Source organism: Puma concolor, chromosome D1 (genome assembly GCF_028749965.1).
Source record: "Puma concolor isolate L17-30 chromosome D1, mPumCon1.1.hap2, whole genome shotgun sequence".
NCBI lineage: Eukaryota > Metazoa > Chordata > Mammalia > Carnivora > Felidae > Puma > Puma concolor.
Window position 1 is genome coordinate 2,764,004 of NC_141676.1, and position 23,238 is coordinate 2,787,241.

At 56.5% G+C, this 23,238-nt stretch overlaps 1 protein-coding gene across 8 annotated transcripts in view; it reads left to right on the plus strand.

Moving 5' to 3' along the window:
- The window catches only part of SHANK2 (SH3 and multiple ankyrin repeat domains 2), a 497,644-nt gene that overhangs the window by 346,775 nt on the left and 127,631 nt on the right, over window positions 1–23,238 (plus strand). For all 8 annotated transcript variants that reach the window (XM_086676620.1, XM_086676615.1, XM_086676616.1 and 5 more), the window contains one exon: window positions 1,513–1,637. In XM_086676620.1, the coding sequence (XP_086532746.1) occupies window positions 1,513–1,637 (125 nt within the window). The remainder of the gene's footprint in view (window positions 1–1,512; window positions 1,638–23,238) is intronic.

Sequence of the window (23,238 nt, forward strand, 5' to 3'; positions counted from 1 at the left end):
TGTGTGTGTGTGTGTGCACGCCCGTATGAAAATGCTCCCCAGCTCGGAAAGAAGCCTTTTTTCCTGGGGGCACTTGGTTGCTAGACAACCGTGTTCTTTAACATTCTGCCTCACTCAGAAAACACCGGGGCTTGCTTTAGGAATATTTTCCATTTTCTGTGCACAATATTGCTCTGAACAGGCTCTCGCTCGCTCGCTCCCCCCCCCCACCCTTTCTCTTTTTAATAAGAAATCAGGGGTTCAAGCTACATTTTATGGTGTAGTTCAGCCCGGCTGTGGCTGGATGTGGAGCTCCTGTTCTCAGATGTCCACAATTACCCGGTGCTGAGTTTGGGGTGTCTAGAAACTGCCCCATTCTGGGAGTGGGCTTCGGTTCCCAGTGTAGCAGGCATCCGTGTGCCCGCCTCTAAGGTGACTTTGCAAAGGAAACGTGGCAAGATGGTCCCCTCTGCCGCGGACTGAGCCAGCAGCATCCGCATCACGTGGCCTGTGGTGGGGGGTTCCGGGGCGACATTCCACGGCAGCGCGCCCACCACCAGCCCTGAACCTGGGGGCTTCCCTCTAAAAAGAAAACAAAATGGCATCACCTCCCCATGAGGGGAGACAGCTGCCCACCGCGCGTGTGGGGTGAGAAGCCATGTGGAAGTTTCATCTCGGAGCCTCCGTGCTGTGCTGGGGTCCTGCACCTGTGCTGGGAAAGGCCTCCTTCCCCGGGAGCACCCCCACCTGCTCTAAGCTTGGGCTGCCTGGGAGCGATCTGTCCAGAGAGAGGAAGAAGAGACAGATCTGTCCCCGTGTGTGCGTGTCCACGGCTGAGTGATGTTCTGTCCCCTCCCCCTGCCGGGGTCGTCTTCCTCTTGCCACCCACCCACCCCAGCCACTCGTAACCACCCAGGGAAGCCCGTCTCTTGCCCTGGAGTTTTTGTTCGGCAGCTGTGTGGGGCCCAGAAGCCGCGGCTCGCGCTGCCGAGGAGCGGGGGCCCGGCCTTCCCATGGGTGCCGGCCGCAGAGTGGTCGCAGAGAGCCGGGCTCCCCGCGGAACGAATTCCCAAGCAGATCCCACATGCAGCCACCCACTGGGTCAGCGCTGTGATCTGTCCGTGCTCCAAGTTGAATTCCTTTGGTCCGCGCGTCTCTGTGGATGTGAATTTGGCAAGTGGTTCAGTGTGGTGTTTCTGTAGCTCTGTGTGGTTATGGGGGGAACTTTTCCATTTTTAGAACTGAAAATGTTTAGTCACTGATGCTTTTAAAGAAAATGACAGGCGTGTACCTGCAGACATGTACGGCAAGTGTTTTCGGCAGAAAGGCCGAGAGATCCGGGGGCACCACGGGGCAGTTGGTTTCACTGCTTGAGTTGGTGCCGACCTATGGCCGTGGCTGTCGAGCCCTCCCCAGGGGAGAGCACCCACTTCCGGCGGGAGACGTGTGCACCTCCTTCCTCTCAGGGTCCCACGCGGGGCCAACCTGGAAACACCACCCAGGCTGGTATTGAGGTCTCCCTTGTCTTCCCAGCGGATACGCCCATCGAGGAATTCACACCAACGCCAGCGTTCCCAGCCCTGCAGTACCTGGAGTCTGTGGATGAAGGAGGGGTGGCGTGGCAAGCCGGACTGAGGACGGGGGACTTCCTGATTGAGGTAGGGACACCGGTGTTTGTATCCTTCCGCTTGGGGAGAGCGCTGACTCTCTTGCGGCCGGGGCCCGTGGTCTAAGCAGCACGGCCGTTGGGCCAGACCTAGGGGTACTCGTGGAGGCTGCTCCGGACTCGTGTCGTGTGCTTATCTCCATCCATTGTGGATGCCACTTCCTGTGGGCTGGTGTGTGTTCGGAGCGTCTTTCAGGCCTCGGCTGTAGCTCTTTGGAAGGTAGAAATGTTTGTGGGCGTTGGCCACCGGTCTTCAGGTGGAACGTAGAAGGAAGAGAGACACGTGGCTGCCATGATGTTGGGGACACGCGTGGATCTACGTGCGCTTCTGTTATCGCTGAACAGAGAAACGCCAGGAGGGGCCGTCACCCATTCTCGTACCACAGGGGCAGGAAGGAAAGTGCTGTGCCGCGGCCCTTGCTCACGTGAGGTCTGTAACGCTGGTGGCTGAGAGATCACTGACTCGAGCGTTGCAGTAACGCTGCCCGTCCGATGACTGGCCTTCAAAGGCTAAGTGTGAGCGAGAGGGGAAGCTGGCGTTGACCGTAGGAAGAGGAAAATTTTAAATCCAGGTGCTTTGAGAGCGGGCTTTTCCCAGTAGGTGTGAGAGGAGGGCACCTGTTGGGATGAGCACTGGGTGTTGTATGGAAACCAGTTTGACGATAAATTATATTTAATTTTTAAAGAAAGGAGGGAACTCTCTTCACTCGAAGAATCCCACTAGACACGAGCGCCCTTGGTTTCCGAGCCCTTGCTGGAGTTAGCGTCTTGGTGCGCGTCACGTGTCCGGGCCACCGGCGCTTCCGAGCTCCCTGCGTTTTGCGCGTTCAGGTGTTACTTTGCATCTTGTTGTGCAGAGGAATGTGTTACTCTTTGGAAATATTGATGATAAAAGAGGCTGCCGTACCTTGGAAAAATTACCGTTAAGGGGTTCGGTTCGCTCAAGCGGTCCTCCTTGGGAGTTGACGTTTCTTGGGAAGGCATTCTTCCAGGCTAACCCCGAGCCCAGTGTCACCTGCACTGGAAGTGTCCACGCAGGTGGGAGGCGTGGATATGTGGTGCCCCCCCCCCCCCACTGGGCCGGCCAGACACTTGCTCTTCCTGCAAAGGAGACCGAGCCCATGGCGACGTGGCCACTGGGAGCCCTTCTCCTGGTCATGCCTAAGCTTCCCAGGGTGCTTTTGAGCTCGAGTTTACTCGTGGCCTCCTTAGTGCTTCTCAAGGCTGGTGGAGTGATGGAAATCCAGAAGGAGAGGCACTGTGGTGGAAACAGACCCAAGAGCCAAGGAAAATGGAGAAGGTGACTTACCCTCTTCAAGGTGCCTTGTGCTGGTCTCGTTTCATTTGCTGAAAGATGTATTTAAATTATTGTTGACCAATCAGAGCCCGGCTTGGAAGAAACCTTGGGTGCGTGTGTATCCAGAAGGATGGAGAGTGGGGCCCGCTGGGCTTTCGTGGGTTAACTTGATTTGTAACCTCACAAAAATGCAGAGACTGGTTGAATCATCTTCTGTAGGATGTAGTTGTGATGTAAGTCTCCTTCGCGCGCGCGTGTGTGTGTGTGTGCGTGTGTGTGTGTGACAGAGAGAGACCCAGAGACAGAGGCTCCAATAGGTTGACACAGCCGATGCTGGTTCTTGGGTTTAAATAATAAATGAAGGCTGCAGATGGAAGCGTGTCCCCCGTTGTCTGGCTCATCGGAGTGCCTCCTTGATAAACTAGTCAGGAAGAAAAACGTGGGACCGCCTCGGAGCATGTGCTGGGCCCATCCCTTTCGCGAGGACGCAAAGCTACACCTGGTTGGCGGACACGTCTGCAGTGTGTGCCTGGCCCGGGCGGAGAGGGCCAGCCGCCCGGCCAGATTGAAGCCTCCGTGGAAATTGGGAGCAGGAAGGGTTTCTGCACTTCTGTTTGCAAAGCACTTCCTCTGACATTGCTTTTAACCTCTGATATGCAAATATATTTGCCATTTTGGAACAGGTTTTAGATTCCGGGTAACCTCTGAGCTCTGGGATTCTAGGAATGGCTGGCGTTGAGAGGCATGGATGCCGTGTTGGTGTTATTATGTCACAAAGACCCGAAGGAGGGCTGAGCCCTCCACAGCCACCCTGGGCCGCTTACTGGGGGTCACGTGCTAATGGGGGGACGGGGGTTGGGCTGCTGGAACACTGACCCACCCAGTGCATTTCCAAGGCTACTCTTGGGGCTCAGAAAGTCTCCTTTAGCTGCTTAGATTAAAAAAAGGCAGAGTCTCCATGAGGTGTTTCCTAGCTGCTGGGTTGTACCACTGGAATATTAGAGTCACTTATAGCCTCATAGGTCCGTGCATTTTCCAACAGACGGTTTTTCCACCTTGTCCGTTGAAAAGCTTCAACCTTGGAGGGGTTGTTCTAAAAGAACCCATGTTGTCTCGGGCGAATCTTAATTTTGGCCAGAAGCCATCCCTGGAGTCCAGGGGGTTTCTGAGCCTTGGGGAAGTGCAGGGTCCCGTGTGGAAGGGTCACAAGCATGAGCAAATTGTCCTTGTTGCCCCGCACTCCTCTGGGCAAACCTCCTTCTCTCCCTGCTCTTGGAAAGGAACTCGGAGCATGCCAGCTGTTTGTATTCTCTTTAAAAACGTGCGCTGTGGTTTGAACGTGGGACCAAGGGGCAGCTTCCGGTGGGTCTGTTCTCTCCTCCAAGTCTTGCTGGACTTGGCGTCTCCTGGACCACCGTCCTTCTTCCTTCTTAGACGTGGTCATCGGCCGGTGCCACCAGCTCCTGTCGTGAAGGGCTTCCTATCGTGTGTGCTTTCCTTGGTGCTTGCCCTCCAGAGCTGACGTCCCTCCTGCCCTAGCATTTGGGAGGCGTTTGCTCCTTGGTCACCAGGACGGTTTCTTTGCTGACCTTGCCCCCCAAACTCCCCCCGCCGAAAAGCAAACACTTGGAGTAGAGTCCACGTAAAAGGCTATCGTGAGCCCAGGAATTACATTAAGATAGATGGGTCTAAGTGTGCCAGCCGGGTTGCTGTAAAAATTCATCTCAGAGGAGGAAAAGGAGAAGTGGGTGCCCCACAGAGGGGGCGTCTGAATGTGGTGACTCCATAGGCCACGTGTGTTTGCGTTTTCAGATCAGCATAATGGGCTGGAGTCCCCTGCGTGGCTGGTGCCCCTGGAGCTTTCCCAGAGGGCTTCAGGTGGTGGTGGGAGTGGGCAGGGCGGCCGGGGCCGAGTCCTTCCCGGGAGGAGTGGGTCTGGGTGGCGATGACGGGCCAGGGACAGCAGTAAGCACAGGAGTCAGAGAAAGTTCCTCTTTCCAGGCAGGCCAAATATAAGCACGGGGACTCCACCATCCAGGAGTGACAAAGGTGCTGTGTTCCAGCAGGAACCCAACTCAAACCGGGCTTAATGATAATAGACGCTCATCAGAGAACTAAAAGCAAAGGCTGCAGAGGTAGAATCAGCCTTCGGGCACAGATGGTTGAAGACTTCATCCGCTGTTTCCTCGAGATTATCCTGATTGGATCTCCCCACCCCCATGAGATGGGGCAGGAGAGGTCACTTACGAGGAGTCCCAAGGATGACGTAGAGAGTTTCACATCAAGTAATTGAGGAGACGTGGATGTTGGGATGTCACTTTGGTGTCCTGCAAGGGACTCCCCAAACTGGATGGCCTGTCAGCCTCATACAGTGAAACCTGGCCAGCGACAGAGTCACCTGTCATTATTTATAGAGAGACCTGGATGCCAGCCCACACCTACAGAATGAGAGGCTTGAGGCAGCACCTGGGCATGGCATCTTTAGGTCACTTAGGTGATGCTGCCGGGGGTTCCAGATCGGCTGGCCTGATCGTGTTGGCTTTTTAAAAAACGAGAGAGAGAGAGAGAGAGAGAGAGCGAGCATGAGTCGGGGAGGGACAGAGAGAGAGGGAGAGAGAGAATCCCAAGCAGGCTCCGCTCAGCACAGAGCCCAACACAGGGCTCAAACCTGCGAACCGTGAGATCATGACCTGAGCGGAAGTTGGATGCTCAACCGACTAAGCCCCCAGGAGCCCCTGTGTTGGCGTTTTGAACCCTCCATCTGTCATCAGGTCCTGCATGGCCCTTGACACGAGGCCAGGACCATCTTCTGTCCACAAGCCCCCCCCCCCCCCCCCGTTCGGAAACCCAAGCTTTGTTTCTTGCTTCACTTTCTTAAATGAAAACGTTCTCTCTCAGAAGAATTTCTACAATACAACCAAACACTACACGGCAAAAGAGCAAACAATGTTTGCAGCAAACACAGCCAAGGCCCGTGTCCTTACTGAGAGTAACCAAGGGTGTATCTGCCGGGCACTGCACAATCCCATCTAATCCTCGCAGGAAGCCTATAACGTGGCTTCTGTTGCCATCCCCATGTTACAGATGAGGAAACCGAGGCACAGAGAGGTTAGGCCACTTGCCCACAGTCAGAGAGCTGGAAAGTGGATTCCAACCACGGTAACGCCAGAGCTCGGAAATTCTTAAGAGACGCGCTGATGTGCTTGATGTATAAATGGGCAAAGGGTAAGAAGAAAAAGAGATGACGAGGTGCCAGTTTTTATTTTCAAATTAGCAAATGCTTTTTTTTTTTTTATTAGTCTACCCGTCGCGGGTGACAGCACTCATGTTGTTATGTGGAAGAATAAATTGCCATAAACTTTTTAGAAATCGATGTGACAGGATGTAGTAAGAGCTGTAAAGCCGAATCAGGGATTTTGTATCTAGGAATCCGTTCTAAGGGAATGATCTACAAACAGACAAAGCAGAGAGCACAGTGTAGCAAAAACAGTCTGAGGGGCTGGGACTGTAGGGAAATGGTTGAGGGGACATCATGCATCTGTTGTGGGCGCACAAGAAAGCATTTAAAAATCATGCTTGTAAGGAGTTCTTGCTACTAATAACAACAGATCACCTTATATCGGTGAAAAGGGCAGAACCAAAATTGTCTGCATAATACCACCTAAATCTCCCCCAAAATAGGCATAGGAAAAAAAAAAGGAGAGGTTAACCCCTGGGTGACGGGATCATGTATGGTTACTTTCTCTTTTTTCAGACTTTTGTCTGTTTCTCAGATTTTCGAGAGTGACAGTATTAATTTTTTTGACAGGTACTAATTTCATAAATAGAAAGTTATTCCTTAGAAGACGCTGTCGCACACAGTTGAGTGGTGTCTCAGCCTCCGTGGCCAAGGTGTTGCTGTTTGCTTCGGGGACGAGAACACTTTCCTGGACGTTAATTATTTTCCTGGGGCCATTGCTTACCAACCTGATGCCGAGCTGGAGGCTCCTATGGTTTTTGTGATTGTTTTCTTAGCCCTGAAGTGGCCAATCTCGTCTTTGTGTTAATTCCCTAAATAGGTTTTCCCTTGCAATTAAAAGCAGGCAGCAATATCCTTCATCCTTGAAAACCGATGCTTGAGTTTGCTAATTACTTTTCCTCGTATTAAATGCTTGTACTCGTGATGGCCTACAACTGTTTTATAATCTCCATTTGCACCGAAGTGAGGATGCTAAGGGGGATGCCCCGGGGTTTTCCTCAGAGACCATTTGAGTATCTGATGTTTCTTTGGCTGAGAATCATAGCACGAGCTCTAGCACACATTTGCCTATACCATTACCTGTCACCAAGCTGGGGCTGTGAACAGTTGGAAAAGCTCGGGGGTAATCTGCCAGCCTTCCCCAGCTTCGGCATTAAATCGCACGAAGGACAGGAAATGAAGTTCAGGTTCTGCCCCCTCGGTTGCTGCACCCGTCACTGATCAGCCCATGCTTCCTGGGTCTCAGTGTCCCCATCAGCAAAACGGGTGGTTGGGAGAGTTTGGTCATCAGGACGGGCCGTGTGCCACGAGCTCTGGGCGCATGGGCCGCTGTGAGCGCCGGTCTGGTTAGAAGGCCGAGGCCAGCAGTGCATGCCGTCAGCACTGGCTGGTGACCATCCTGTCCTTCGTTGTCATTCATGATGCTTGACTGGGAAGAAGGAACCAATGACTATTAGTGGAACAAACAATAATGGGAAGTCATGATAAGTTGTAATGCTGGCGGGCGATCACCACCACTCCCGTCGCAAGCATGGAGTGGTTACAGAGCACACCCACGCTGTGCCAAGCACATAAGTCAAGAGCACACTGGCCGTAGCTTCTTCATGCGTCTCTGTGGACGGCATATCAGCTGATGCAGGCACCTGGCCCGCCCCACCTGCAAGCCCCAAATATCGCTGGCAGCCATGCCCCCGGGTTTGGCTTGAACCTCTGCTCCCAGGGCGCACCCTCTCTGCCTCGCTCCGTTCTCTTCTGGCACGAGTCGGGCTTTTAGGTAATCTTGGAATTTCTCTTCATGATTCCCATTTTGCCCTCCAGCCACAAATCCCAGGGCTGAGGCCAGAGTCCTGTCGTGGTTTCCCCGGTGCCGGCATCCTTCCCAGACAGTTGTTCAGCCCCAACACCCAGCTCGCATTTCTCTGTCCTGCCTTTCGGGATATTGTGAGAGGCTTTGTCACATGTCCCGCTGGTACCCACATGGCCAAGCTGGGAACTCTAGCCACCCCACTCCCCCAAATTCTTAACATCTTATTTAAATCATTTTAAAGGGGTATCTAAGTCAATAACTAAGTGAAGACCGAATGCCAGCTGATACTAGCAGGAAGGTAGGGTGACTGGTGAATTCTTGACTTTGAGTCATATTGATACTTCAGTTGTGAAGTTCTGTTGGTTTCATGTCAAAGACAAGCAGGGCCCCGTGGCTGGCTGTGGTCTCTCCAAGTCTGGAGCGTTTCTGTTCTGAAGTTCTGTGGCTTCTTGCTGTGCTCGTGTTGGAAGAGGTCTGGGCCCCTTGGCCAGCCTCTAGCTCTGGCTCCCCTGCTGCTGGGCTGCCGGCACCTAGGTCAGTGCAGAGAGTAAGCATGGCCATCTTGACCTGCCTCTTCACCTCCCTTCCCAGGCTTGCTGGGGTCTCAGCTCCCAGTCACTTTTCAGTGATGACTGAAAAATGTTCCTTTGGTAGCAAACAAAAGTCAGCACAGAGGAGCATGTCTGTTTTTGTTGCTGGCCTCCACACGATGCCAGTGCCTGTGGCAAACTGCGGTCATTACAGTCTTGGCCTTTCAAGGCTGACAGCATTGGGGTCTCTCTGTGAATCCTAGCACTGGGGTCTTTGCTCTCCAGGGCTCTAAAGAGACCCCTGCTCTGAGCAGAGCCCCTGAAAGTGTGGGAGCCTGGACCCCTTTCCTGCACATAGCCATAGCCCCTTTCTGTGCCTAGAGAATGATTCACTTTGTCCTCCATATTGACTGGGAACAGGTGGTCCGGGCTGAGGAGCAGCCCGGAATCCTGCTGAGAAGGTAGATGCGGGCAGTTTAGCGATTGCAAATCTGAAGTCTTGGCTCATTCCTTTTGGGGTTCTAATTTGAAGCATCAGTGATTTCAATTTCAGGCTAAAAAAAGATTCAGAATCACTTCAGGGGACCACGGCTGCTGTGCTCAAGGCTCCATAGGCCTAGCAGATGGCAGTGCACTGAGTTGGATAGAGACAGAAAGGAGCCGTGGTCAAGGGCGCGGGCTGTGGATTGTGATCTGGGTTTGAATCCAGCCTCTGTCGCTTGACTGTTTGCATGCGAACTTGGACAGATCTCTCATCCCTTGGCCTCAGTTCCTTAAACTGTAAATAAAAATGTGTTTGAAGCACATAGCATGGCTCCTGGAAGGGTGATATCTCAACAATTGGTATGAATTGTACACGTCACTTTTACAACTTCATTCATTCAGGTGCTGGGCTGCCATGTGCTGTGGGGAGAAAAGACATGAATCAGACTCAGCTCCTTGGGGAACTCAGCCTGGAAGGGAGCAAAAAGCCCCAAGATAAATTTGAAAAAGGGCTTTGCGAAAGAGATGGTGTCAGCACCGTGCTTAGTTGAGTACGTGGGGTTTCCATAGGCAGAACTCAAGAGGGGGGCTCCAGGGACAGCTTAGAGTGTCGGGAGCGTTCAAGGTGGATTTGGGAAGTGGCCAAATGTTATGGAGCTGGGGGTGACTGGGGCTGGTCCAGAGAGGGCCTGGAATGTCAGCTTAAGTAGGGGCGACAATGTCCGGTCAGTGGCGGGGAGCCATAGGAGAATGCCGGAAATGGGACCTCTCCGTGGTGCTGAACCTCTCCAGGGTGTGGGGACCTCTGCAGGGCATGGGACCTCTCCAGGGTGCTGAACCTCTCCAGGGTCCTGAACCTCTCCAGGGTGTGGGGATCTCTCTAGGGTGCAGGGACCCCTCCTGAGAGCTGGGAGGATGGAGCCTCCCTCAGGAGAAGCAGCCTGGTGGGAGGCCTCAGTGCTTCCTTTCTCATTCCCTTCACCTCCCATCCCTGGGTCCTGTATCCTTGGCCTTCCTGGGCACTGCAGCTTATTATTCAGCAAGTGTGCTTGCCTGCTTGCTGGGAAAATCTCTCCTGTGAGGAGAGGTGAAGGGACCAGTATGGCTCGAGCATTTGTGGCAGCCTATGCTCTAAGCCAGCCTTCACTCCGTCACTGAGATCGCAGCTTACATGTCACCTTCCCAGAGGGGACTCACTGGGCACCCTCTGGTTGCCCCTGACTCTGACACTCCACTGTGTGTTTCCTCCACCATCAGAATCATATGTGTTGGGTGGTTGACTTACTGTCCATCTCTCTCATGAGAATGCCTGCTCCCTGCAGGCTGGACAGCTTGCTGACCTGGTCCCTGCTGTGTATCCAGCACCCAGTAGATGATTTATGCTTAACAGAAGTCCCAAAACCTGTGTTCAGTGATGGACACTCCTGAGAAGTAGGCATTTTATGCCTTCTTTGCAGGTGATGGAATTGAGAGATTAGACGGCTGCTGAGGGCCCCGGAGAGAGTGCTGACTCCCAAGCTTGCATCTGACTGATGGCCTGAGAAAGTCTAAAGTTTTTCAGACATAATCTTGTAACTGTCTTCCCCAACCCAGGAAGGATGCTGTAGACCCAGCCCCAGTCTATATGCGGTGAGGTCTACAGGAGGCATAGTGAGCCAAGAGCTCCACGTTGGAAACTTCTGGCCCAGGGTTCTCTGATGTGCCTCTTGACTCCCCTGAAAGGAGCCCTCCTGGGTCCTCACCACCTGCCCTCCCTCCCTCCCTTCCTCCCACGCACTCACCTCCCAATGTGCTCTGCAGGCTCTCGTTAGCATTGATTTGTCTGTCTGCCGTGCCCTTTTGTGGGGCATTTCATGAACAAGCGGTTAGGTTGGCAAATGAAATGAAGGAAGGCCTCATGCTGAATGCCCTGTCGGATCTTCTAATTGATGGAGTTTGTCAGTCCTGGGAACTAGGCTGTGTGCAGGTCAACAATAAGAAAAGTTAAGAACAGAATGGCTGGGGAAGGGGACATGGAAGGCCACGGTTACCATCCGATGCTGCGAAGTCATGAGTGGTCTGCTCTGAGACCACTGAGACCAACCTCCCCCAGGCAGAATTTCCAGTCACCTCTACCTGGACCTTTGGTTTCACGTAACAGACTTTTTCGTGTACCTCCTCGGTGCCTAGCCCTCGCTCGGTCAAGGAGATGAGTGGAGGCCATCTTTGCTCTCAAGGGGCAAAGTGGAGTGGGGAGGGAGGCCCGCAAACCTCTGCTGGGACTCAGAGCTGGGGCACCGAGGAGGGGATGGTTATTCAGATGAGCTAGGGAGGCAGCACACACATCCAGCCTGGAAAGACAGATGGGCCTTAACCCTGGCCCTCTCTCCCTGGTCTCCTGAACGTGCCACACTTCCTCCCACCCCCAGCACTTGCCCACACTGCTCACTCGTGCTCTCTGTTACCTCTCTCCCATCTCCACCTCCTCCACCTGCGTAACTGGCTCACCCTTGGATCTCTGCTTGGTAGCCCCTCCTCAGGGAAGCCTCCCCGACAGTCCCTGAGACAGCCACTAGCAGCACGTGTCCCTGTCCCTTCCTGACCTGACCTCAGGGCCCAGCTCATGACAGGTACACAGTCAGGGTCCGTTAAATGGTGGGAGGCACCACAGGGGGAGGGCACAGCCAGAGGAAGGCTCAGGGGCAGAAGCACATAGACCTGTGTGGGAAATGTCAGGAGGCCCAGGAAAGATGAACAGGATGGGCCCTCCAAGTCAGGGAGGGCCTTAAATGGGAGCTGAGTCATTGGGCCTCACTCTGTCGCCGGAGGCATGCTCGCTCGGGGATTTTAGCAGGAACTTCCGAGGCCTGCCGATCGCTAGGCTGGAGCCTTGCTGGAGAAGGGAGGTGGAGGCAGACTGGAGGCCACTGCCCTTGAGAAGCAGGTGAGGGTGGGGATTAAACGCTCAGTCCCAGGAGGCAGCCCATCTGGGTCCAAATCCAGCTGCCCTACCTATGCGCTGTGTGGCCTCAGGCAAGTTACACAGCCCCTCTGTGCCTCAATTTCTTTGCCAGCAAAGTGGCATTAAGAAGAGTATCTCTCTCCTAGAGCCATTTTCTGCTCCAGGGAGACTTCCCCACCTTCACTCTTCAGGAAGATCCTGTCCTTACCGTGGACCGCAGGACTCTACGGCTCCCAGCCTCCCTGCCCCCAGTCCCCTGCCCATCCCTCCCCTCCCCGGGGACACCCTCCCGCCAGGCCTTCCCTGACCCACCTCATCCGAGAGGTACAGACCTCCACAAACTGCAGTGCAGCCGCTACTGAGGGATGTGTCTCTTCTCAGCTTTGCCACGCGTTGAGTTTACATGACCCAAGGATGTGCTGGCTGAACATCTCCCCTCCAGAGCCCGGGTCCCCTCTGCGGGCAGAGCCCTCTTCCAGGGGGCGCCTGGGGCCATCCCAGCACCCAGGAGAACAGAGTCTGGTGCAGCAGGAGCCTAGAGGATGTCTGTTGGTTGAATGGATGAGCTGTGATCCCGGCCCTGGCCCAGAGGCTGGCTGACACCAATGAGGACAGCGGGGCACCCTGAGAGCTCATACCGGGCACTTCCGCGTCGGAGGGGTGGCTGGTCTCTCCTAGACCACCTCCCTCGCATCCCCCCAGTCAGGGCCAGGACCTCGAAAGGCGGACAGAGACACAGGGGGCGACTGACTTACATCAGAGGGAACCGCACTTGGCCAGTCCTTCCCCTGAAGTTCCAGAATTCTCTCAAGAATTCTCTCCCGCTGCCTACTCAAACCCCACAGCCTTTATAGGGGGGTGTGTGCCCCTGCTCTCAGAAAACGTTAGGGATTTGGAGTAAACTCTGCCCCCGTGTATTCTTGCTGAGGGGTTTTTACATTAGTGCTGCTTCTTTAGGGTTGGCGTAAGTCACGTCCACCCGGGGAAAACTGGGAATACAGACAAGCCAAAGGGAGAAGTCAGCTAACGCCGACAGGAGACGGGGCTGCCATACTGCTTACCTTCTCAGGTTGTCATTTCTTTGTACGTGTCTGTCAGAGACACATTTTGCCACGTGTGCATACGCGTGTACTCTTTTTGTGCATATCCTTGTTATTGTGATAAAATACACACACCATAAAACTGACCAGTTTACCCATTTTTTAAGTTTAAGCCATTTTGTGCGACCATCTCCTGTCTCTAGTCCCAGAACGTTTTCAACCCCCATGAAGACACCCGTCTCCATTAGCAGCCACCTCCCATCCCACCGCTTCCCTGCGCCTCGGGCCGCCACCGATCGACTTTCTGTGTCCATGGGTTTGCCTGGACACATGGGTTTGTTCTGGACGCTCCATTGGCCTGGAGTCCTACGACACGTGGCCTTTTGTGCTGGCTCCTTCCACTGAGAACGTTTCCACGGTTCACCCGCAAGGTAGCGTGTGTCGGCACATCCTTCTTTCTGTGGCCAAATAACATTCCGTTGTGTGGACGACCCACACTGTGCTTGTCCATTCGTCCGCTGGTGGACGTTCAGATGTTCGGGTGCTTTCCGGCTTTGACTCTCGTGCATAAGGCAGCTATGAACGTGCGTGTGCAAGCCTTTGTTGGGGTCTCTGTTCCCGGTTCCTCGGGGTGTGCACCTCCAAGCGGACTTGCTGGGTCATGTAATTCTGTGTTTATGTAAACTGCTGACCCAGCCTCGGGGGGAAGCGACAGGCGTTCCGTGAGCGCCTAGTAAACGGCCATCTTTATGCTCAGCCTGGCGGGGGAAGCGGGAGAGCGGAGGGAAGGGGAGGCAGCCCCGGCCCACGGACCCAGAACTCAAACCCACCAGCACCTTCACTGCTGGACAGCCTGTGCTGGCTGCAAATGACATCAGCCACGGTGATGACGGTAACAACGGGAAATGCTCCCATCCCACGCGCACGGACTCACTCGGTGCTCAGTTTCATTGGGATATTCCTGTCAGCTCTTTGTTTTTCTGCGTGAGGAGCCTGGGGCACAGAGAGGGGAACTCACTTGCCTGCAGACGCACAGCAAGCAAGCAGCCAAGCCGGGCTGTGGTCCAGGCAGGTGATTGCTTCGGAGGCCATGCTGTGAGCTTCTCCACCGTGAGGCGTGGAGTAGGGGACGGGGTGAAGGGACTGGCCAGGGAAGGAGCACGGTGGGCTGGGGGGAGGGGGACAGGAACAGAACCAGTGCTTGTGTGCACTGGTGAAGCAGCATCCACGCAAAGCATCCTGCCCAGCATCCAGCATGCGGCTAAGCAAGGGGCAGGGCCTGAGAGATGGGGGTTGGGAGGTGGTGGGGTGGGAACATCTCCCAGGGCTGTGGTGTCACCGTCACTGGAGCTGGCCTGGAAGTGGTAGGACACACTTCAAAATGCACCTTCCCAAGGGGGTGGCTTTTGTTAAGGAGACGCTTAGGCCCGTTGACCCTGGGTTTGCAGAGGCTGGGACAGGAGGCAGTAGGGCTCGGGGGGGGGGGGGGGGGGGCGCAGAGCAGCCAGGAGACCGCTGGTGGCACAGCAGGAGGGACTAGAGGACGGATGTGCAGACGGGCAGACAGCTGGGTTTCGGTGACTGATCACCTCGGAGGCCATCGGCGGGTGGCTGGGAGGAGGGCCAGAGGTGGGAGGAATGAGGGAACCCGGGAAGGACACCTCAGATGAAGTGGGTCATGGCCTCCTGGGGGGGCAGTGGGGGCAGCGGGTGCCAGCAGTAGCTCCAAGGCGGGGGGCAGTCCCTCGAGCCCCAGGACTCCCAGCCAGGTGGGCGGAGTTTGTGTCTGCTGACAGGTCAGGGTCCCCCACGGGAGCCGCCCTGTCTGCTGCCACTGCCACCTCGTGTGGATGCCCCCCTCTCAGCCCTGTGCCCCCAGAGCGCAGGTCCGGGACGCTCTGGTTCACCAGCAAGGACGCTGAGGCTCAGGAGGACCACAGGCCTGGGTCTCACGGCGGGCCTGGAGCCAGAGGGCCTCAGTGCCCTCCGTGTCTTCCCAGGGCGGGCCTCATCGCCCGGCACGGAGGCCCAACCAGAGACGGCAAAGTGGTTCAGGGCCCGAAAGGAGGCGTGGACTAAGCAGATGGAAAGTCCGTGGAGGGAGAGGCTGTGACTGATAGGAAGATACCTGGAGGGCTTCCTGGAGGAGGTAGGAGAGCAGGGTCTTTCCACCTCAAGGGGAACCGGTTAAGGATGGAATAAAAGCCAGAGCGACCCCGTCTCCCCAAAATGCTTCTCAATTGTGTGATTCTAGAATTTTCTGTATAATTGAGAGAACTCATTTCGAACCGGCTCAGCACGTAGAATGCGCTGATTTGAGTGACGAAAATTCCAGGGATGTTTGGCTTCAGGCCCAGCTGGACACAGGCGCTCGCTCAGCAGTGTCCCCCCAGGACCTTGCTCCCCGTCTCAGCTCTGGGTTCCTCTGTGTTGGCTTCTCGCCAGAGCGAGCTCTCCCCACAAAGGTGGCAGAGTCAGGATCTCCAGGACTTTATCGCATTATGGAGGAACCCCAGCAAACAGGAGCACCCCATTGGCCTGCCTCAGGTCACAGGACTGTCGCAGAGCCAGTGATGGACGAGGCTGATGGAAGGTGCCGGGCAGGGTCACATGCCCTCCCCAGCAGGGGTGGGCTGGCTCCCAAAGGAAGGTTGAGTCCCGGGTATAGGGACAAGGAAGGCAATCAACGGGGCCGGCAGATTCACCAGCCTGCGATGGATTTCTGCCTCTCTGAGCTCATCATGCACACTGTCCACGGGCCCATTCAGCCCTGGCCCTGAGGCGGGACTCTGTGTTCTGTGCGGGAGAACACAGGTTCTCTGATTCCCCCATTCCAGTGACACAGACCCTGTGGTAAACTGAGGCAAAGGGGCCCCAAATTCCATGCTCTGTGGAGTATCCAGACCTGGTCCCAGGCACAGGCAGGGGCATGTGGCCACGTAAGGTGTCTGTGCCTTGTAAGGACCTCCAGGTCCCTTCCACACCGCCCCCCAGGCTTGGCTGAGCAGTGTCCCAGTGTTCAGAGGCTGAGCACGCCCCTCCTCTGCCCCAGAAGCCTTCAGGCCACAGCTCCTGCATGGAGCACAATCTCGGAAGTCGCGACTCTTCCTGGTTTGCACACGGCCGGCTTCTTGCTGTCCCCACATGGTGGAGAGGGCAAGAGACCATCTCTCTGGGGCCCCTCTTACAAGGGCACTAATCCCATCATGGGGCCCCCACCCTCGTGACCTCATAGAACCCACTGCGAGTTAGGGCTTCAACATAAGAATCTGGGGGGAACTCAAACCTTCAATGTCCAGAAGAGCGTGCTAGGGAAACGAGCTCCTGGCCCTTTGACCCGCCGTGCGGGGCGAGGGCATGTATGGAGCTCCCTGGAAGACTCGGCCTCGGCAGGCAGCAGGGAAACGATCTCTCCTGCCTGAGACTCTCAGCCACTTGCACTGACTGGCCCAGTGTCAGGAGGCAGCCGGGGGGACCAGGAAGGCTACTCTCTCGGCAGCTGGTCCCCAGCCTGTGGTAGCAGGGGCCACGCAGCACTGGGAATAACAGCACTCTGTGCTCATGGCTGAGCGCCCACCGTGGGCCAAGACCTCCTCCCGCCCCCACCAGCCTCCCAAAGGGACGTGGCTTCAGGGAACCGGGGTTTGGTGAGCATGCCAACCTCGGGAGGGAGAGACAAGGCAGGACGTGAACCCGCGTGCAGCTCTGGGCGGGTAGCTCTTGAACACTGTGTGTTCTCCTGGGTCAGGGAAGGGGGCCACCCGGGCCCCAGCACCCCCGGGCTCTGTTGCGTCTTCCTGGGACATGTCAGTCCCTGGGCAGGAGGTGACTCAGCCCGGGGCCTGGTGGCAGCAGTCCAGCCCCCGCAGCGGTGATGTGGGGACCGTGGTGATTAGTTTCCATTCCAGTGTCTGGCCTGGCCTCGTCTGTTCCAGGAAGAAATTGTGTTAATTTTCTAGGAGTGCTTTTTAATAAGCCTTCTGGGCAGAATGGCCTGATTTGGTTTGGGTGGGGGGGTGTGCATTTTGGTTTGGTTTTTGTTTTTGTTTTTGTTTTGAGAACAGGCTGTGTGCCCAGCAGCATCCCTTGGCCAGCCCTCTCCCTGCCCGCGGCCCCGCCTGCACACCCCTGCCTCCACCGCGTCCTCCCCGCATGGCCCTCCCACTTGCCCAGCGTCCCTGCTGGGCAGGGGCCACCCTACACGGAGAGCCGCCTCCTCATTTGTTTATGGCGGCCCAGATGCAGCTCTTGGCACAAGGCACGGGTTATTGTTCTGGGGACCGGGGGGTGACGTGACAGATGTGGTGACCGTCGGGCTCAGTGACCGTGTGAGGTCCGGCCAGCAGGTCTGGGCCCAGATGCTGACGCCACCCTCTCTCCTGCTTTGCACCGTAAGGCCTGTGTGGGGTCACCCCTGAGGAAGAGGTGCCTTCAAAGATCATCCTGTTTTCCTGCAGAAATGGGAACATGGCCACCTCGCTCAGAGCAGGAGCTCGCCTGGAGGAGGGGCTGCCCTGGGATGGCCCCCCCCCTCAGTTCTCACCTCTGTCCCCGAAGTAACCAGGCTGGGCGGCGGGGGCGGGGGGCACTGGGAAACAGAGGACACCATGTGATCTACTCCATGATCACCGAGTCTCCAGATTGATGGAGACAGAGAGTGGACAGTGGACGCTGGGGCCGAGGGGGGGAGGGGGGGGTCACCATGTCACGGGGACAGAGTTTCCTTTTGGGAAGATGGACATTTCTGGAGACAGATGGTGCGGACGGCTACCCAACAGTGTGGATGTAGTTAATGCCGCTGAGCTGTGCGCGTAGAGATGGTTAAAATGCAAATTTCGTGTTGTGTGTACTTTGCTCCAATTAAAAAAAAAATTTTTTAAGGGAAGCAATGTTCTTGACTTAAAAAAAAAACCAAAACACAACTTCTTGAACAAGAAGGCTTTACCGTTAGAGCTTGGGCTGGTCACGGCCTGTTTCCTTAGCTCCGAAACAAAATGGGTGACATCCCTGCGCCCTGCACATGGCCCTTGGGTCCGCAGAGTCTGGGCCGTGTGGTGACCTGTCCCGTGGGGGGACGCACCCCTCACACCTACGTGTGTATTCTCTGCAGCCGTGCTTGAAATGGCAAAAAGATGGGAAGGACCCTGACGGCCTGTGGCCCGTAGGGCTGAGTCGGGGAGGGGACCGCATGCATCCCGCCCTCTGTGCACCTTTCCTCCCCCACCCACAGCCCCTTGACCTGCTTCCTGTTTACTCAGGGCTCTTATCCACGCAGGGGTCAAATTCACAGTGTGTCAGGAGTCAGTCCCGCTCCCCCCCAGATGGGACCAGACACTCACCTGCATCCAGAGCACCTGGCACAGGCAGGTGTCCAATAATTCCTCGTCACACGAGCAGAAAGTACACACGAGTTAGAAGCAAAGAGGGGAGCGTGCATGCGAGGGCACAGAGCTGTCCCCAGTGAGTGTTCCTCAGTGACAGACACAGGACGATCGCCGTAGTTGACAATATCTGTGCCGTGTTGAAAACATGCAAAATCCTGTATTCATTCTCCATGCTCTAGATTTCCCTAGGGAACACAAAAGTGCACAGAAAGTGCTGGAAGTCTGCGCACCGACGTGGTAACAGGGTGACCCGGGGCGGGGGGGGGAGGAGATGGGTGTGTGGTGAGTCAGGGGCATCTGGCTCTTCTGGAACGTAACTTCTTTAAAACTTGCGTCCGTCCCTAATGAAAATGGCATCCGTGGTGAGGTGACGGCTCTCGGGCCGGGGGTGCTGTGGCTGCATTCTTGTCCCCGTCTCTCCAAGGACCTGTGTCACTCTTAGCCACCCTCGGCGGGGAGCCTCCGAGCCAGATACAAGTCTCCGGGAAATGCATGCCCCGTTTGTGTCACCTGCGATTTCCCAGAGTCGCGGGGAGGTGCCTGGGAAGGTGAAGGAAGCTGGTGTGGGAGGGCTGTCCCTGTAAATCACACAGACTCGTAACCGTTCACAAAAGCGGTTCACAGGTGATGCTGCACGGTGTCACCTTCCTCCCTGACTTAATGCCGAGTGCCCCTTTGTCACTCACTTGGTGCCTTATCCGTTGACCGCCCATGTCCTGTACATTCCCCCCCTCCCCTCGCTGGCGCTTGCCGTGAGGGATTTAAATTTGAACCGAATGGAAAATCAAAGTTTCCAAGGCCGGGGCACTTTCAGCCACAAAAATCTACCTGGAATCCAGAGCGATTGCCAGTCGTTCCTAGGAGTGGTTTGTGATCCAGCACGGTGCGCGAAGCGTGCGGACGGCTCTGTCTGGTTGATGGCAAAGCTCGTGAACCCGCCCAACTGGAAGAGCCTCCCTGGGGAATGCCGGTGACGAGGGGCAGGCCCCAGGCCCGGTCAACTTTCCCATCCTGGCGCCCGGTCCCCCGTGACTTTCTCCCCGGCCCCGGGAGCTCCCAAGAAAGAGGCTCCGTGCCGTCACCCCAGAGAGGCAGACCGATGACAATCCCGGGTGCTGGGCCATCACGCAGGCGACCTGCCCTCTCCGGCCAGCCGAGCCGCAAGCCGAGCAGAGGCTCCCCGCCTGCTCAGCTGCCCCTGTGCCCGTGCCCTGTAACAGACAGGCCCCAGGGGGATAGTGGCTGGAATTGAACAATGGAAGTCTGTTCCTCCCTCCTCCCAAGTCCCAAACGGGCCTCCCCAGCGGCAGCCACTGTCGTCCACGCTGCAATTCAGAGAGCCAGGCTCGGCCCCTCCCCTGGCTCCTCTGCTCTGGACGTGGGGAAGCCCTGGTCACTGGGCCCCACCGCATCTGGCTGGCAGGAGGGCGGTGCAAGGAAGGGCACACGAACCCCCGGTCGTGTTCCGCGGGCGAGAGCCGTGTCTCGGGGTTACTCCTCGCTGCGGGGCAGGGGGTGGTCAGTGCCGCCAGCTCCCCGTGCATCGGGAAGGAGAGCCCGCGGCCAGTCCCCACCGCTGACCGACGGGTGCCTCGTGACGGATCCTAGTGGACAAAGTTAGGGACTTCTAAGAGAAACACAATGCAGAAAACTTGCCCTGAGTTCTGCGCCGTATCTGTGGTTACTCTTCGTAGGGAGGGATGCCGAGCAGTGGCCAGTGTGTGATTTTAGCAGCCTGAGATCTTGCAACCCGGGCGAAGAGGTTCTCTCCATCCCTCTGGGCCCCAGGAGGCCACAGTAATGACACTGGCCACTTGAACTATCAGCCTGGCATTCTTGTCCCCATTTTATAGATGAAGATCCAGGGGCTCACCCAGGATTGCAGGGTCCAGACTTGACGGTGCTTGTGGAAGAACCGGGATGCCTCCTGCCTGGGCCCCTCCGACCTCTCCCCCACCTCCAGCGGGAGGGGCAGCTCTGGGGGAGTTGCAGGGGTGAGGCGGGCTGAGAGGGTGGCTCTCAGAGAAGGGGACTGCACGTGGGCGTGACCTGGGGGTGCCCCTGTGCCCCACCCCTGTCCGCGGGGCCCAGGTGCATCACACTGTGATCCCGGGTCTGGGCCCAGGTCCCAGTGTCACGCAATCTTCGCATGGCCCAAAGGGGTCCTTACAAGGGCACTAATCCCATTCGTGGGGCTCCCCTTGTGACCCAATCACCTCCCAGGGCCCCACCTCCCAATCCCATCACTTAGGCAGGGACACAAACAGGTAGTCGATAGCCAGGAACCCAGCTTATTCTAGGAAATGTTCCTCTTGCAAATGTTGGTAATTATTCAGGTATTATTATTATTATCATTATTATTATTATTATTATTATTACACAAGAAAGTCTAAGCAGATTTACAAAATGCGCCACCCAGATCCACGGAGCTTCCGCCAGCACAGCACAGGGCCCTTTGTTCTGAGCCGCCCGGACCCCCTCTTCTTCGCTTCAGTAAAAGGAGGCAGGGTCCCTCCCCCTGGATCCCAGTTCACCAGGGATGGTCGGCAGGGGACACCCCGCCAGAGTGTCCTCACCTGTAAGTGGGGTTGGGCGAGTGTGCAGGGGCAGGACTCGGTGACCTCATGAGCGGCTCATCCAGCACAGAGCCCAGTGGTTGGCGGGTCCTCAGGGATCACACGGTTTCTGCTCCGGCCTCTGCTTCGGAAGCGTCCCTTCCCGGCAACAAGTGTTCACGCTGGCCCACCGCCCTTGGACTCGGGGGCACACACGCCGAAGTGATTAGTGCACTTATCAGACCATGCCATCAACCTCTTTGCAGGAGGAAATTAGCCCCAGATTGCCGCGTGCCTCACGGTGCGCCGTGGACCGCCTTCCAGCTTCTTCTCGCTGGCCCGGGAGCGCTGCCGTGCACGGACCTGCCCGCGCGGGCCGCCTAGACGGACCCCTGAGAGCCCCAGGCTCAGCGCACCTGGCCGTGCAGCCGAAGCAGGCTGGTGGCTCCCAGACCTCGCACGGGGCTGAGCCTGGCACACAGCGGACTCACTGGCCCTCTCGAGGCTGTTCTGGGTGCCCGGGTGGCCTCACCTTGGGATTTCCCTGCACTGCCTGGAGGGCGAGAGGGTCTGAGGTTACAGGGCTCCCAGCATTCTGGGGGTGCCGGCACACCCAGGGAGCCCGGTCTTCCTCTCTGTCCCAGCCCTATGAGTGTCAGGTGTCACTCATGTGAGTGCACATCCTCCATGAGGTGCTTGCTGCCTGGAGGGGTCTGGAGGGAGGTTGAGATGCTCCCTCTCTCTCTCTGTCTCTCTCTCTCCCTCCCTCCCCCTCCTTCCTGCCGTCCTTCCGCTCTTTTGTCTTTCGAACCTGGATTCTGCTTTCCAGGAAGTATTGCCCTGCTCGCCCGGCCAGGCCTTGAAGACAGGCAGGGATAGAACAAAATTGGGAGCCCAGGCCCCCCTGCCCCCTGTCTGTGAATAACAAACAAAGGTCCGTTCCCCTGCAGGCACACCCGGGTCTGGTCAGGCTAGCTGTGGAGGTTCTCGTTGGTGGGAAAGGGCAGGATTCTTGCCACCAGGTCGAGTGCGGAGTGTTCATTTGGAAAACCTGTATTGAGAATCCATTCTGAGCCCTACAGGGACTCGGCCAGGAGCGGGGGCATTCCCTGGAGCCAGTGCGCCGTAAACATGTCAGCGAAGAACCGTGGCAGGACGTTGAAGGGACGGTGGAGAGGGAAACCGGTACACCCACACCTGCACACGATGCATGCACGCACACACACATGCACGCCGCAGGAGGTCAGTAACAGCCATTCACAGCCCCTAATCCCTGGGGCCTGGAAATGTCACCTTATATGGAAAAAGGGTCTTTGCAAACGTGAATGCAAAAAACATGGGGACGACCCTGGTTTCTCCAGGGGGAGGTTAAATACCATCACTCGTGTCCTCATCCGAGACAGGGAGGGAGGCCGTGCCTTCTGAGGATGTGGACCCGCTGACACCCTGATTTCTGACTTCTGGCCTCCAGAACTGAGAGAGAATAAATTGCTGCGTTCAACTGTCAAGTCTGTGGTCGATTGTCACGGCGACCTCAGGGCAGTTGCACACACACGTCCGTGCCCGGACGCTGTGGGAGTGACAGCAGGGACAGAGCCTTTATCTCTGGGGGATCAGGAAAGAACCCCGGAGGGGAGACATCTAGGCTGAAACCCGCAAGCGGGGAGGGCGCTGGGAAGGGTGGGCCAAGCAGCGTGGGCGGTGAGTGCAAGACCCTGCCCAGGGCAGGAAAGGGCTCCATATGTTCTAGAACGCCCTGGGAGGGAGCGGATGCAGTGGGGAAAAGGACGGGACCCAGGTCCCACAGGGCCTTTTAAGTTGCAGGAAGGCCCAGGGCAACGGGGGGCCATTGGGGTTTTTGAGCAACGTTGGGCCGAGTGTAAGGATTTATGAAGACCCGCACGGAGAGCTGGCCTTCAGGAAATTACAGCCTGCATTTACTTATCCCCTCCGCGCCCCCCTTTTCTGCAATGACATCTTTTTAATTATTTTCTAAATTGGGGAAAAATACACATAACGATTTACCATCTTAAGTGTGTTTAGTGCACAGCTCGGTGACATGAAGCGTATTCCCACGTTGGTGCAGCCATCACCACCAGCCGCCTCCAGAACGTTCCATCTTCCCCAACGGACACCCTGTCCCCATGAAACACGGGCCCCCAGCCCCGGCGCCCGCCGTCCACTCTCTGTCTCCACGAATCCGACCTCTTTGGGTCCCTCATGTTGCTGGAACCTTGCGGTATTTGTCCTCGTATGTCTGCCTCCTTTATAAGGCTGAACAATAGTTCATCGTGTGCCTATGCCGCATTTGGTTTATC